Source organism: Hemitrygon akajei, chromosome 17, assembly GCF_048418815.1.
Source record: "Hemitrygon akajei chromosome 17, sHemAka1.3, whole genome shotgun sequence".
Taxonomy (NCBI): Eukaryota; Metazoa; Chordata; class Chondrichthyes; order Myliobatiformes; family Dasyatidae; genus Hemitrygon; species Hemitrygon akajei.
In genome coordinates this window covers 55224896-55242159 of record NC_133140.1, presented here as the reverse complement: position 1 = coordinate 55242159, position 17264 = coordinate 55224896, and the positions used below count along the sequence as shown (strand labels likewise).

The 17264-nt window shown below is 42.1% G+C and overlaps 1 protein-coding gene across 1 annotated transcript in view; it reads left to right on the top strand.

Annotated features, from left to right (window-relative positions):
* The window catches only part of zcchc14 (zinc finger, CCHC domain containing 14), a 117897-nt gene that overhangs the window by 50686 nt on the left and 49947 nt on the right, over nt 1–17264 (top strand). Inside the window, exons 4-6 of the mRNA XM_073070163.1 lie at nt 2621–2692; nt 5484–5593; nt 13011–13105. Coding sequence (XP_072926264.1) covers nt 2621–2692; nt 5484–5593; nt 13011–13105 — 277 coding nt within the window. The remainder of the gene's footprint in view (nt 1–2620; nt 2693–5483; nt 5594–13010; nt 13106–17264) is intronic.

Genomic DNA, 17264 nt, shown 5'->3' with positions numbered 1-17264 from the left:
TAACACTTTTCCAATGACCGATGGCGTTTCATCTCTTACCAAACATTTTATTATTTCCACTTTATTTTCAATCATGATCGCTTCCCGTCAATGGAACAGAAACACTTCAGGTGGCAGGTCCTAAGCTCCATTGGCTCCTGAGGTCCGATGGGTCCTAAGGACCACTGCACTGAATTCCCCAAGTCCTAAAGTCCACCGCACTGAGACAGGTTAAATGGGACAAGTGGGGGCTGGGCTGGATTTGGGTATTTGATCCTCCACAATGTTCCACGTGGGATTTAAACTGGAGGTGGCAGTGTTTTTTTTAAAAAAAAAAACGAGGTCAAGTTGTGAGCTCAACATCAACCCGGCATGGATGGTACAGGAGTCACCGGATCAACATCAACCTGGCGCGGGAGCTGTCTGTCACTGGATTGAACTCAGGAACCTCCATTCTCCAGCCCGGCGCTGATGTCACTGTGCCACCAGCTGACCAGAACGGCGGGGGGAGGGGGTGGTGGGGTCAGGGTGAATCTTACTAAGAAAATACAAATACAAAGTTAAACACTCAACGCAGTGTCAATTGCAATGACTTAAAATGGCGGATGGCGTCGTGATCTGACTTAAAATGGCGGACAGCGTTCTCCTTCCCTGGTTCATAAGTACGAGTTGTCCGTAAGTCGGACGTTTGTAACTCGGGGATGACCTGTATATACTGTAATTTACTTGTTTAGTCTTTTTTTTCTTCTATATTATGTATTGCATTGAGCTGCTGCTGCTGCTAAGTTAACAAATCTCACGACACATGCCTGTGATAATAAACCTGATTCTGATTCTTCTGATTTCAGTTGGTTAAAAGGTCGGCACAACAGAGTGGGCTGGATGATTTGTACAATGCTGTAAAATGTTCTATGTTCTATATTCTAAATCATGTTTAGTAAATTTGCTCAAATTCTTTGAGGATGTAACAGGGAAGGTTTATGGAGGGGAACCTGCAGATGTAGTGTGTTAACTTTCCAAAAAAACATTTGATAAGGTACATGAGGCTGATATATAAACTAAAAGCCCGCGATATCTGTGGAAGTATGTTAGAATGGATTGAAAACTGGCTGCTTCATAGAAAATAGAGAGTTAGAATAAATAGGTTATTTTCAGATTGGCAGGAGGTAACTAATGGAGTATCACAGGGATCAGTTCTGGGCCTGCAGTTGTTCACTATTTTCATTTATGACTGGAAGAAAGAACAGCCTCACTTGGTGAACTGTGTGCAGTTTTGATTCCTGTATCTAAAAAAGAAATATTATAACAATAGAGGCTCTGCAAAAGAGATTCACCAGGCTACTTGCTGGGATTGGAGGTTTGAAAAACTCCTGTTTAAAAGATTAGATAACACAACAACAGCTTCCATAATTTACTGACTCAAGATTCCTCAGATCTATGTGTCTAAGGCTTCTCTAGGTCTAACCAAATATCTGATCAGCCAAATAATTCCCAAAAGGCTGCAAACCTATTGAGAATTTGGTATGTTTTCTTTCTTGATTATAATTATTTTCCATGCCAAGATTTCCATGATTATAATTATTTTCCACGCCAAGTAGGTTTCTGGACGGACTACGCATCATTAATCGAAAATTTGCAAAAGCAAGTTAGATTTTGTATTAAAAATGGAGAAAGTTAGCAAAAATTACACAACAAAGCCAAATGATTGGAAACTCACTTGGAGGAAAGAGAAGTAATAGAGAGTTGGCTCTAAGATACAGAAAGAAAATAAAATTTGGGCATTATGGTAATAAAAGGCTCTTCTATCTGACATTTTTTTCTAACTTTTCTCTCAATTCTGAACATGAAATTCAGGTATTTTTTTGAAAGCTTGACTCAAATTCTGACTTTTCTGTTTTCTGTCCATTCTTTTAATTAGTTAATTGCTACTGACTTACATACTGGTTCTAAAGACATTTCAACCATGCTAATTTTGTTCAGAACCTACTCTCTCCTTGAAATTACTGGGGCTGCAAAGAAGACCTTCAGGACTGTCACAGAGGCTGCTAGAGCAAGCCTCTAGATGGCAGTGGATCAAGAGGTGTGACCCATAGATCAATGCTGCTGGGATATAAGCAAGGCAGGGCCTGATCATGCAGCTGGGTCACCTGGGCGAAAGTGTCTGATGTTAAAAGACCCAAAACACCAAATGACCCCAGGTTACATCACTGATTATTTGTTTCAGCATCAGAATAACATGTTAAAATCTTTAACAAGTGAAACTTCATTCACAATAAAATAAATTTAACAGTATCCAGATTGTTTTCTTCGGTTCTGGATGATGTTTTGGATATTGAAAGTGTGTGCCTGATCTGAAGTTCTACATTACGATTATGAATCTTATTTTGGGTAATGGTTGCATATTGATAGGTTGTGGAAGTGGCAATGTGGAAGATTAACATTGGTAAAAGTAAATTATGCTGTCTTCTATCTTTGTAGCATTAGTTTGGTAAAATAGGATCTTATGTGAATGTTTTAGACTATAGTTTAGAGTCACTGCTAAACATGATTTCAGTATTCTCTCAAACAAATGCAGTTGGTTACTTAAACTGTTTGAGATGTTTTGTATTATAAAATGTATATATTTTATTTTGATTCCTAGGTTCTGTGGTCAGATGCTTCAGTGACTTTTGTAACCAAGTCTTACCGGGAATTGAAAGAATTTCTTGCAAAGGTAAAAGAGAACATAGAACAGTACAACTCAGGAACAAGCCGTTTGGCCCTTGATATTGTGCCAAACTAATTAAACTAGAAGTTAAATGTCTAACTAAACCAGTCCCTTTTGCCTACTCAATGTCCATTGTCTTGCTTTCTCTGCATATTCATGTACCTATCTAAAAGCCTGTTAATTGTGACTGTTACATTTGCCTCCACTATCACCCCAGCTGTACATACCATGTACCCACCACTCTGTTTAAAAACACCTTGCCTTGCACAGCTCCTTGAACTTTCCCTTCTCACCTTAAGTATTAGATATTTTGACTATGCTGAAAAGATACCTGTTGCCTACTGTATTTATGCATCTTATTATCATCATCACAACTCCCAAGTCCCTCTGCACCTCTGATGTTTGGATTTTCTCCCTATTTAGATAAGACTGTACTATTGTTCTTTTACTAAAATGCATTATCATAATTTCCCAACACAGTATTCCATCTGCCGCTTTTTTTGCCCTTTCTTTCAATGTGTCTAAGTCCTACTGCAATCACACTGCTTCCTCAGCACTACCTACCCCTCCACCTATCTTCATATCATCTGCAAACATTGCCACAAAGCCATCAATTCCATCATCTAAATTATTGACAAACAATGTGACAAATAGTGGTCCCAATACCGACCCCTGAGGAACACCACACATCACTGGCAGGTGACCAGAAAAGGCCTCCTTTATTCCCACTTGCTGCCTCCTGCCTGTCAGCCATTCCTTTATCCATGCTAGTATCTCTCCTGCAATGCCTTGGGATTTTATCTTGTTAAGCAGCCTCATGTGTGGCACCAGAAATGCCTTCTGAAAATCTAAATAAATGACATCCACTGGCTCTCCTTTGTCCACCCTGCTTGTTACTTCCTCAAAGAACTCTTAACAGATTTGTCAGGCAAGGCTTCCCTTTACAGAAACTATGCTGACTTTAACTTATTTTCCTTTGTAATAGCAATGGCACTCACTCCTCCTTCCTGACTTTCACCGACCTCTGGCACACTGCATCAGTCTTCACTGTGGAAGACTCTAGCGAAGTACTTATTAAGTTCATCTTCCATTTCTTTGTCCCCCATTACTACCTCAGCAGCATCATTTTCCAATGATCCAATATCGACTCTCACCTTCCTTTTACTCTTTGTATAACTAAAAAAAAACTTGTAGTATCCTGCTTTATATTATTGGCTAGTTTGTCCTCATATTTCATCTCTTCCCTTCTTAAAGCTTTTTTTTAAAACTGCCTTTTGTTGGATTTTAAAAGCTTCCCAATCATCCGATTTCCCACTTGCTTTTGCTACCTTATATACCTTTCCTTGGCTTTTATGCAGACCTTAGCTTCTCTTGTCAGCTATAGTTGCCTACCCCTGCCATTGAGAACAACTACTTCTGTGGGACATATCTATCTTGTGCCTTGTGAACTATTCCCAGAAAATTAAGCTGTCTCTGCTGTGCCATCATCCCTGCCAGTATCCTACTCCAATCCACCCAGGCAAGTTCCTGTCTCATGACTCTGTAATTCCCTTTATTCCATGTGACTCCCTCTCAAATTGTAATATGAATTCAATCATATTATGATTACTTCCTAAGGGTTCCATTCTGTTAAGCTCCCGAATAACATCTGGCTTATTATACAACACCCAATCTAAGATGGTCTTTCCCCAAGTAGGCTTGAGCACAAGTTGCTCTAAGAAGCCATCTCGTAGGCATTCAACAAATTCCCTTTCTTGTGATCCGACACCAACCTGATTTTCCCAAGTAAGTTCATTGCTTATTTCTTTTTTCTTATTTAATTCTTGAGAGAATAGGGGTATATCTACAGGGCCAGTGTTCTGTTTTGGGTGTCAGGTGTGGGATTTCCAGGAGACTACCAGCCTCCCCGATAGCCATGTCTGCACCAGGTGCTTCGAGATGCAGCTACTTAGAGACTGTGTTAAGGAACTGAAGCTGCAGCTCAGTGACTTTCAGCTTGTTAGGGAAAGTGAATAAGTGATAGACAGGATCTACAGGGAGGTAGTCACCCCAAGGCTACAGGATACAGATAAATGGATGACTATCAAGAGAAGGAAGGGAGAACGTCAGATAGTGGAGAGCACCTCTGTGGCTGTCCATCTCAACAATAAGTACTCTCGTTGAGTACTGTTGGTGGGGGGGGGAGGGGGGGAGGAGTGGGAACCTACCTGGGGGAAGCAACAGCAGCTGTGCCTCTGGCTCCGAGTCTGGCCCTATGGCCCAGAAGCGTAGGGAACTGAGGAGGACGGCAGCAGGAATAAGAGATTCTATAGTTAGGGGGATAGATAGGTGGTTCTGTGGACATGAAAAATAAACACGGATGGTAGTTTGCCTCCCAGGTGTCAGGGTCCATGATGTTTCTAAGCAACTCCTTAAATAAATTCTTTGGGTTATCTACCCAGGTACTGATCCAGTAGATGTTTTAAATATCATGCACCTGTCCATTAAGCCTGAAATAGGTATGCAACAAGTAGTATTTGAATCTGATTTTACTGATGCCATTGAAATTGCAGAAAAATTAGAGCATAGAGTAATATCTTGTTTACTTGCCAACACTGTGATATACCAGTTTTAGGAATCCCTGAATTCCTGTAGCTACATAAAAGGCCTTTGTATGCTGCAATGATGATTTCTATGCCCCTTTCATCATCTTTGTTCGGGAAATGATCTTTTTTTAGAATAGCAATATTAGAAAACCCTGTCCAAACATGTTTGAACAAGACTACATAGTAAACTAAAAGTTACTTTAACTTCACAGCTTCCCCAAATGTTTCCAGATGAAAACTTGGAAAGTGCCATTCCAGAAATCAACAGCCATGACTTTTGCACAGAGGAGAGAAAACTTGTGGATCTGGAGCCTTACCTCAGGTAAAAATCTCAATTACATGATCAGTTAGTATTTAAAACAATAAAGTATATTGTATCCTGAAGTTCTCTTGATGCTGGAATAAAAGCAATAAATGTTGGAAATGCTCAACTCATCAGACAGCACCTATGGAAAGGGAAACGGAGTTCTAACAAAGGTTCTTCAAACCAAAATATTAACTCTCTTCCTTTTCCATTGAATCTACCAGGCCTGTTGAGTGTTTCAGACAGACAGACAGACATACTTTATTGATCCTGAGGGAAATTGGGATATTCCAATTCAACATTGGGATAATTCTAATATTTTCTGACTTCAGATTTAAGCTTCTTGTTATTTTTAATTTTATCATCCTGTGGAAGAAATGATATTGAAACATATAATGTAGAATGTAATAACTGAACACACTGAAAAATAAAAAAAACTGAGCAGAGTTCTTTCAAGATGAAGCTGGAGGAAAGAGTATATAGAGTGCATTTGGATTTTCCCAGAGGCTGTTGATTAGGTTCTGCACTTAACATGGTAATTGGCAATCAAGACAGAAAGCAATAAAACAAATCATTCTCATCTTAATATGCTCAAGATCATTACTTAACCCCAGCTATTTTGCCTCAATGGTTTGGCTCAGGTTATGTTTTCAAATTGCTCACAAGGCTAAGTATATGTAAGCATGTAATGCAATTTAAAGATGCATCAAAGAAGTAATGACAAGTTGCGCGACAGATGGGCAAAGTAGGAAAAATGTGATGTTATCCACTTTGGTATACTTTACAGAAAAACAGACTATTTGTTGAATAGTAAAAAATTGTGCAGTGTTGAGAGTCTAAAGAACCTGGGTGTGCTGTACACAAGTTGCCAATATAAGATGTTTTAAATAATAATACAACAAATTGTATGTTAGCCTTTATTAGAAAATAATTTCAATACAGCATAGAAACATGGAAAATAGGTGCAGGAGTAGGCCATTTGGCCCTTCGAGCCTGCACCGCCATTCAGTATGATCATGGCTGATCATCCAACTCAGAACCCTGTACCTGCTTTCTCTCCATACCCCCTGATCCCTTTAGCCACAAGGGCCATATCTAACTTCCTCTTAAGTGTAGCCAATGAACCGGCCTCAACTGTTTACTGTGGCAGAGAATTCCACAGATTCACCACTCTCTGTGTGAAGAAGTTTTTCCTCATCTCGGTCCTAAAAGGCTTCCCCTTTATCCTTAAACTGTGACCCCTCATTCTGGACTTCCCCAACATCGGAAACAATCTTCCTGCATCTAGCCTGTCCAATCCCTTTAGAATTTTATACGTTTCAATAAGATCCCCCCTCAATCTTCTAAATTCCAGTGAGTATAAGCCTAGTCGATCCAGTCTTTCTTCATATGAAAGCCCTGCCATCCCAGGAATCAATCTAGTGAACCTTCTCTGTACTCCCTCTATGGCAAGAATGTCTTTCCTCAGATTAGGGGACCAAAACTGCACACAATATTCTAGGTGCGGTCTCACCAAGGCCTTGTACAGCTGCAGTAGAACCTCCCTGCTCCTGTATTCAAATCCTTTTGCTATGAATGCCAACATACCATTTGCCTTTTTCACCGCCTGCTGTACTTGCATGCCTACCTTCAATGACTGGTGTACAATGATACCCAGGTCTCGTTGCATCTCCCCTTTTCCTAACCGGTCACCGTTCAGATAATAATCTGTTTTCCTGTTCTTGCAACCAAAGTGGATAACCTCACATTTATCCACATTAAATTGCATCTGCCATGAATTTGCCCACTCACTTAACCTATCCAAGTCACCCTGCATCCTCGTAGCATCCTCCTCACAGCTAACACCGCCGCCCAGCTTTGTGTCATCCGCAAACTTGGAGATGCTGCATTTAATTCCTTCATCTAAATCATTAATATATATTGTAAACAACTGGGGTCCCAGCACTGAGCCTTGTGGTACCCCACTAGTCACTGCCTGCCATTCTGAAAAGGTCCCGTTTACTCCCACTCTTTGCTTCCTGTCTGCCAACCAATTCTCTATCCACATCAATACCATACCCCCAATACCGTGTGCTTTAAGTTTGCACACTAATCTCCTGTGTGGGACCTTGTCAAAAGCCTTTTGAAAATCTAAATATACCACATCCACTGGCTCTCCCCATCCACTCTACTAGTTACATCTTCAAAAAATTCTATAAGATTCGTCAGACATGATTTTCCTTTCACAAATCCATGCTGACTTTGTCCGATGATTTCATCTCTTTCCAAATGTGCTGTTATCACATCTTTGATAACCAACTCTAGCATTTTCCCCACCACCGATGTCAGACTAACCGGTCTATAATTCCCCAGTTTCTCTCTCCCTCCTTTTTTAAGAAGTGGGGTTACATTAGCCACCCTCCAATCCTCAGGAACTAATCCAGAATCTAAGGAGTTTTGAAAAATTATCACTAATGCATCCACTATTTCTTGGGCTACTTCCTTAAGCACTCTGGGATGCAGACCATCTTGCCCTGGGGATTTATCTGCCTTTAATCCCTTCAATTTACCTAACACCACTTCCCTACTAACATGTATTTCCCTCAGTTCCTCCATCTCACTAGACCCTCGGTCCCTTACTATTTCCGGAAGATTATTTATGTCCTCCTTAGTGAAGACAGAACCAAAGTAGTTATTCAATTGGTCTGCCATGTCTTTGTTCCCTATGATCAATTCACCTATTTCTGACTGTAAAGGATCTACATTTGTCTTGGCCAATCTTTTTCTTTTCACATATCTATAAAAGCTTTTACAGTCAGTTTTCATGTTCCCTGCTAGCTTTCTCTCATAATCTTTTTTCCCTTTCCTACTTAAGCCCTTTGTCCTCCTCTGTTGGTCTCTGAATTTCTCCCAGTCCTCAGGTGTGCCGCTTTTTTTTGCTAATTTATATGTTTCTTCTTTGGACTTGATACTATCCCTAATTTCCCTTGTCAGCCAAGGGTCTTGTCAGCCTTGTCAGCAGAAAGGTCTTCTTTCAGTTCTATAGATCTTAATTGATCATCAGCTTTGTATCGACTGAAAATATGGATATATTGTACTTAGTCACCAATTTCAAATCTTTGAACAGCTAGGGCTTCACCATGATTGAATGTGGTACCCTACTAGTTACAGGCCCCCAGTCCAAAAATGTTTCCTATTGGAATTACTGGAGGAAAGAAAATAATAACCTCCTGTGGTGGGGAATGGGGGCAGGTGACGGGGGAGAAATTGTTAATATTGCAGGTCAAGACCCTGCATCAGAACTGAGAATGGAGAGGGAAGATAGTCGGAATAAAGAGGAGCACAGTAGGGTAAGACAGGGGTCAGCAGATGATGTGGACCAAGGAGGGATGAGGAATGATGGGTAGATAGAGCTGGATTGGGGGGGGGGGGGGGGGCGGAGGACATGGTGCATAAAGAGACTGAACGGTAATAAGTTGGGACATAAAAGCTATGGCTGCTGGAATCTCATAAGATTTTATGAACATTTTATGTCATTGCATTGTACCTCCACCACAAAAAAACCCAAATTTCACGTCATATAGGCAATTAAAATAAATTGCTTCTGAATCTGATAATTAGTCAGATGATAATGGGAATTATTTAAGAAAGATGGCAAATGGAACCAGATGGGGGAGTGAATCTGATAGGTGAATTATGTGATTGTGGACTACCTCATATTCTACATGGATTATCTACAGCCTAACATGAACACTGAACTTTCCATTTTCAGGAAGTCCTTATCCTTCTGTTAATAATTGAGACCCCTTTCTCATTTTCTCAATTTCTTGAACTTGTGCTCTCGCCTTCCTCCCTCTAAAGAGAACAGATAGAGTTTCCCATGTTTCCTGAAAAAGGACATTTTACAGATATCCTGGAATAGAACCCCCCCCCCACCCCCAAGCAGATCAAAGTTCAAAGAAGTTCAAAGTTCAAAGAACATTTATCACCCGTACAACATACAGGGTGGAAGGAGATGTAATCAAGAAACACCTTAACTACCAGATCCTCTGTTTTCTTTTTCTTTGCACAATGCTCAATTTAAAATGGTCTGTTCCCTTGTTTCTTAAATGTACTGATCGTCAAAAAAAACAATGAATTAGTCCTTCATACTACAATTACTTATTAGGGGTCTATATATAAAGTCTCCTGTGATTGTTCTATTATCCTTGTTACATTGCTCATCTAACTGCCTAATTCATACTGTGCCCTGCATTACTGTTAGGAGACTTAAAAACAAAAGAACAAAAACAAGTATCTCCGTCCAAACTTTATTAACTTTATTTTCTGAACAAAGATCTTTCTTCTCTGCTGCTTTTATCACATTCCTTAATATCTGCTCCACTTTCATTTTACCCATCTCTCCCACAAGTTAAACAGCTTAGAATGTTTAACTCAATCTTGTTCACTTATAAAATATTTCTATATAATGACTATTCACACTACTTTATTTCCTTTTGTGCTGCTGTAACCCTCTCACTGGGGCTCGTACACTACCTTGGCTAACTGTGAACAGCCACATGACTCAGCGGTGAGAAGGCTACCGTTCATAAACAATATCTTTCTCTGATTGCTCTGATTTGGAGTTCAACCAGACAGGAATGTTGTGATGTTCTGATTGAGTGAATGCTGTGTAAATACTGCCTATACACAATTATCGATAGTCCAGAATTGACAGATTGTACACCAGCATAAAATTATGAAAGTATATTTACAAAATTTTCAACTGTAATAAAGATGTTACAGTAAAAGAAAAATAAAAGGGGCCATTACAGTTCAATGTGCACATAAACGTTGGAGCTCATTCTGGAGTAGCCATGGGTGTATCTCTTTACTCATGCTCTAGAGCCACAGTCTACTTGAAAGCAGCCATCACATTCCAAACTTTCCTCGATGACATCTCGAACTAACTGACTGTCTCTCGGGAGTTTCAGCCCTTCCTCCCTGGAGCCATTCATTTGCACAAAGCACTTCTTGCAATGGGGACTCTCTAATGGCATTCTGCAGCATCTTGGGCCCCATTCTGCAGCTCCTGCCAAAAGGCCAAAAGCCAGAGTACTGCCGTTAAGCAAACTCTTCCCCATAGTTCTAGAACCTCTCACATCCCACAATCTTGATTGGGTGACACACATTTCTAAGTTGGACAACATGGCTCCTTATCTTCAGCTGAAGCCAAAACACTCTTTGCAGCATGGCACACTGATTTTACAAAAAACTGCTAAAATAAACTATCTCACAGCATAACAGTAGAAGTCTGAATCAGGGCATTACACTACTTATTCACATATTGTTATATGTGTGATATATGAATGATAAAATACCTTCAATTTTGTCTGTGCCATTTACCCTCTACTCCAACCCTCTGATTAGAAGTATTCTTTTATGTTTACACTGTCCCTCTGCCCCTTCCTGGCAGACTATGGCTATTATTTCCATTTTGCTACCATATACCACTATACATCTTTTCTCTAAGTTTATAAATTTCCCCGCACCCACCCCTAACTATCTTGTTTTAAGCCTTATTTTTTCTGAGATACTGGCCTGACCCCATTCAAATGAAGCTTATTCCCATGGGGCAGTCCCAGTGAGTCCTGATGAAGGGCTTTGACCTGAAATGTCAACAGTTCCTTCCCTTCTACAGATGTTCCTCCAGCTGATTATTTGTTGTTGCAATGTAACAGACCTATCTTTCTTCAGTACTGATGCCAGAGCCTCATAACTGAAACCCATTTCTCCCACAGCATCCATGAGCCAGGCAGGATTTTCTGATATTATTTATCCTTGGCCAATTTGCATTTGAAATTATTAATAAATCAGAGATTATTGCCTTTGTTTTTCTGCTTTTAAATTTGATCTCTTGCTGCTCATATCCCTTCAGGGGAACCTGTTTCTTTATCCTACCAATATCACGATCTTCCACCAAGTGCTTTTCCAGCCCCAAGCAACTATCTTCAACATTAGTCTCAGGGAGGCAAAACAATCTTCAGGCCTTAGGCTTTCACCCTAAATCTCAAATTATATTGATCCCGATAACAACATTTTGTTTTCTCCAACATGAAGCAGCTCCACTATGCTGTTGTCACTTTGCTTGTTTGCCTTGAGGATTTTGCTCTCATGCACAAAGGCTGGAAGAAGCTCATACTCATTGGACAAATGCAAGGGCTGAAACCCCTGACAATACCTTCTGGGTTACCCATGTCTGCCCTGCTGTTGTAATCAAATGTTTTTCTAACTCTTGATCTAACAGTACTTAATCTCAGGGGTGTAGCTGCTCCTTAAACAATATATCCAAGTAATTTTCTCATTGATGCATTGCAGTATTCAAATCTCAGACTCCTCCTCATTAAATCCAATGTGGTGCTTTTCAAGATGCAGACGTTTACCACCGATATGGTTGGTAGGGATTCAAATTGTTTTCCATCATCTCCATGTTCTACAGCTGCAGTGCATCATCTGATTTGGCCATCTTAAAATCTTATTTAATTAAGTTAATTTATTTAGTCACTATCACTACATCCTCTCTGAGGTTCCTTACTCACCAAAGTCCAACCTTGGAAGATGTACTAAAACATACCATATTGTTAGGCATATTAACAATTATATTCCCACTTGAATCACCTTGCTTCTAGCGGGTTACCCAATTAGCTGGGAAATTAAAAGTAAATTAAACAAATACACTTTTAAAATGAACTTGCACAAACCTCTTACTTAGACTGAGCTCATTTACACTTCTAAAAAGAGACAATTTAGATTCAGCTGATAAACAAAGTAACATGTCCAGTCTGATTACAACACATGTGTTAGAATTTTTAATATTCTTAACATTTGTCTGGAGCACCACTTTATGGGCATAATCATAAAGGTGTCCAGAACCTGTGTCTGACTACAGTTTTTCTGGATGCTGTTATTACACAGAAAGAGCTGACAAAAATGAAATCCCAACTGACATAATCCCAAGAACAACAATCTATAAATGAGATAGAGAGTGCATTAAGCGCTACTCTGAACTCTACATGCAAACCTAATTCAAGCTACAAATGTATACTACCGACCACAGTATACAACAGTTCAACTGATATTTAAAGCCAGAAAAGAGCTTTTAAACTTCTTTTGGGGGTGATTTCAAATTAATAGTTATGTTTATGTTTGTAAGTTTTTAATGTTGTAAGCTGTCTGCTTAAGAAACATTTTCCCCTTTGTATTGGTTGTGCTCTTATTGCAGGAAAAGCCCAATATCTTAATTTTGTTAGTGTAAAGGCCCTTTCCTCTGAGTGTTGATTACAGATGATATTACTATAAACAGCTAGTATGCTTTAACTTAATTGACCATTGTATTTTGTAATCAGTATTTCAAAATGGAACCATTGCAATATTAATTGTCCTGTACATTTATCTTACTGAATTTATATTTTGTCAGATATTTGATATCCTTGCCTTCTCATATGATCAAAACTGACCACATACAGAAATTTTTCAGCACCACAACAGTTAATCAGACCAGCCAGCATCTGAGTAAGTACCTTGATACAGTTTTTTTTGTTTTGTGTTTTTGCATGAAATGCAATAGGATTTCATCAAAAAAACCGAATCAGCAGTCAGGCATTTGCTATGCGAGTAGCACAAATTTTAGAAATTTATTCCCGGTTTTCTGAATGTAGTATGCAAGAAAGTGAAGAGACTGGCATCCAAACACAGACATCAAATAGCAGGAAATACACACTTTGATGTCTCTTCTGAAAAGTTCTTTCACACACTTAGCTAGATCTTAACAGAGTGTTGAGGTGTAATTCACTAGGATTTTAAATGTTCTTTGCTGGAAACCATTGCCTTCCAGTTAAGTAGTCCTTATTACATGTTCTTTCTATTTTATGTGTTTTGTTTTTGAGGAAAATATTGCTGTGCTCTTTGAGGTTTATTTTCAGAGGTTATCTAACACAGACTCTGTGCTTTATGAGATTTTCCTGTCTAGGCATGTAAAGGCATATGGCAAGTATTGCTGGAGTATTATCAACTCAGTAAAAGATTTCCTCTGATCTAACCAAAACTTGCTGGTCTTCCAATGCTGTCCCTGATAGTCTGTTGTCACTGGAACATTACAAACCCAGGTTGTCATTCTGAGGGACACACTAATGTTTGGTACAGTCACTGCAAATGTAGAAAGGGGGAGAACAGTATTGTTCAAGGGCTTGTTGCTTACTGAGGGGCTGTCGTTCATTCAATGAAAACCCTGGGGTCTTGGATTCAAGATTCTTTGCTCAAGGAATGTAAGTAAAGGCATATTTATGTCATACGGATGTCATATGATGCAGCATTTTCTGAGAATGGTGACAATTGAATGTCTTGTATCAGAATCAGAATCAGGTTTATTATCACTGGCATGTGATGTGAAATTTGTTAACTTAGCTGCAGCAGTTTAATGCAATACATAATCTAGCAGAGAGAGAGAAAAAAATAATAAATAAAATAAAACAATAACAAATAACAAGTAAATCAATTACATATATTGAATAGATTTTTTAAAATATGAAAAAGCAGAAATATTGTATATTAAAAAATGAAAGGTCGTGTCCAAAGCTTCAATGTCCATTTAGGAATCAGATGGCAGAGGGGAAGAAGCTGTTCCTGAATCGCTGAGTGTGTGCCTTCAGGCTTCTATACCTCCTACTTGATAGTAACAGTGAGCAAAAGGCATGCCTTGGGTGCTGGAGGTCCTTAATAATGGATGCTGCCGTTCTGAGACTGATGCACCATCAATAACTCACGCTGAGACTTAGGAAGCGAGATATCGGCTTTTATTGACTGGAAGAATAAACAACACTACATCCTGGGGAAAATGAGGGAGAGCAGCAGCCCACAGTCGCCTTTATACAGGGGTCTGTGGGAGGAGCCACAGGAGCAGTCAGCAGGGTCTGTGGGAGGAGCCACAGGAGCAGTCAGACAGGTATATCTAGTTCACCACATTCACCCCCCCTTTGTTTTAAAAAAGTCCCCAAGTATATTTACAGGTTAAGTCTATCAGGTGGTCGAATCGTTCGCTGCGATCTACGTAGCTCCGGCTGCAATTGCACAGGTGCCGGAGGTGGTGATGGCACAGGTGCAGGAGGTGGTGTTTGCACCGGAGGTGGAGAGTGGGTTGGTTCTGTCCCAACTGGAGGTGTCAGGGATCCCTCGCGTGTGTGCGAGGTCCCCGGAATAGACGCGTACGAGATGCCCGGTACATGAGCGTCGTGAGGAATCTGGGTGTGGCACGGTGTGTGCGGTGTCACCTCGGGTACAGGGTTCATAGTTACCGTGGAATGTTCGGGGTAGTGGTCTGCTGCTCCGGCGGGCGCCAGGTCGCGGACAGAGACCGTGTCCTCCCGCCCATCAGGCAAGACCACGTAGGCATACTGGGGATTAGCATGCAGGAGGTGAACCCTCTCGACCAGCGGGGAGTACTTATTACTCCTCGCATGTTTACGTAGCAGCACTGGCCCCGGGGACGTCAGCCAAACTGGTAGGGTGGTCCCAGTGACAGACTTCCTGGGAAAAGAGAATAGGCGTTCGTGAGGGGTGGCATTAGTGGACGTACACAACAGGGAGCGGATAGAGTGGAGTGCCTCAGGGAGGACCTCCTGCCATCGGGAGACCGGCAACCCTTTTGACTTAAGGGCTAAAAGTGTGGCCTTCCACACTGTGGCATTCTCCCTCTCCACCTGGCCATTCCCCCGGGGATTATAACTCGTGGTTCGACTAGTAGCAATGCCCCTAGCTAGCAGGAACCGGCACAACTCGTCACTCATAAAGGAGGACCCTCTATCACTGTGGACATAGCAGGGATATCCGAACAGAGTGAAGAGCTGGCGCAGGGCTTTTATGACCGACGTGGTAGTAGTGTCGGGGCAGGGAACGGCAAAGGGGAATCGCGAGTACTCGTCAATAATACTGAGAAAATAGACATTGCGGTCGGTGGAGGGAAAGGGGCCCTTAAAGTCAACACTCAGTCGCTCAAAAGGGCGGGTGGCCTTGACAAGCTGCGCAGTGTCAGGACGGTAGAAGTGCGATTTGCACTCAGCGCAGATCTGGCAGTCCCTGGTCATCGTCCTGATGTCCTCCAGGGAGTACGGCAGGTTCCGGGCTTTAATGAAATGGTAAAATCGGGTGACCCCCGGATGGCAAAGATGGGCATGAAGGGCATACAGCTGGTCGAGCTGTGCACTAGCACACGTTCCCCGGGATAGGGCATCAGAGGGTTCATTGAGCCTGCCAGGCCGGTACAGGATATCATAATTGTAGGTGGAGAGTTCTATTCTCCATCGCAAAATTTTATCATTTTTGATTTTGCCCCGCTGTTGGTTGCTGAACATGAACGCAACCGAGCGCTGGTCGGTCAGCAAGGTGAACCTTTTGCCGGCGAGATAGTGCCTCCAGTGCCTAATAGCTTCCACTATGGCCTGGGCTTCTTTCTCCACCGCGGAGTGCCGAAGTTCAGAGCCTTGAAGGGTACGAGAAAAAAACGCCACTGGTCTGCCTTCCTGATTGAGGGTAGCAGCCAGCGCGACGTCAGAGGCGTCACTCTCTACTTGGAAGGGAATGGTCTCATCCACCGCATGCATCGTTGCTTTGGCAATGACCCCTTTAATGCAGCTGAAGGCCGCGCGGGCCTCGGCAGAGAGGGGAAAAGTGGTAGACCTGACCAGGGGGCGGGCCTTGTCTGCGTAATGGAGGACCCATTGGGCGTAATAGGAAAAAAAACCCAGGCACCGCTGGAGGGCCTTGAGAGTGGTGGGAAGAGGGAGTTCTAACGGGGCGCATACGGTCGGGGTCAGGGCCAATGACCCCGTTCTCCACGACATACCCAAGGATAGCGAGTCGTGTGGTTCTGAACACACACTTGTCCTTGTTATAAGTGAGGTTCAAAGCTTCGGCCACTTGGAAAAATCGTTGGAGGTTGGCGTCGTGATCCGACCAGTCGCGACCACAGATGGTGATGTTATCTAGATAGAGAAATGTGGCCTTCAGTTTGTACTGGTCCACCATCCGGTCCATCTCCCTCTGGAAGACTGAGACCCCATTTGTGACACCAAATGGGACGCGCAGGAAGTGATAGAGCCTGCCACCCGCCTCGAAGGCGGTGTAGGGGCGGTCCTCTGGGCGGATGGGGAGCTGGTGATAAGCGGATTTCAGATCTATTGTTGAGTACACCTTGTACTGAGCTATCTGGTTGACCATATCCGCGATGCGGGGTAGGGGGTACGCGTCAAGCTGCGTGAATCTATTGATGGTCTGGCTATAGTCCACAACCATCCTATTTTTCTGCCCAGTCCGAACAACAACCACCTGGGACCGCCATGGGCTTGTGCTCGGCTCAATGATCCCCTCCCCGAGCAGCCGCTGCACCTCTGAATGAATAAAGGCCCTGTCCCCTGCGCTGTACCTCCTGCTTTTAGTCGCCACCGGTTTACAGTCGGGGGTCAGGTTGGTGAACAGCGATGGGGGAGGGATCTTGAGGGTGGAGAGGCTGCAAGTAGTGTCAGTAGCACTGCTATCGGCATGGTGCTGGGCGGATGTGTGGTTCGGTGTGTATGTGCGTGTGGTAACGGAGTATATGGCGAAGTCCCACCAAACTGAGGATTCCTGACAGTGAGTGGTGGGAGGGGCCCGTCATATGCCATAGTCACACTTTTGAGAT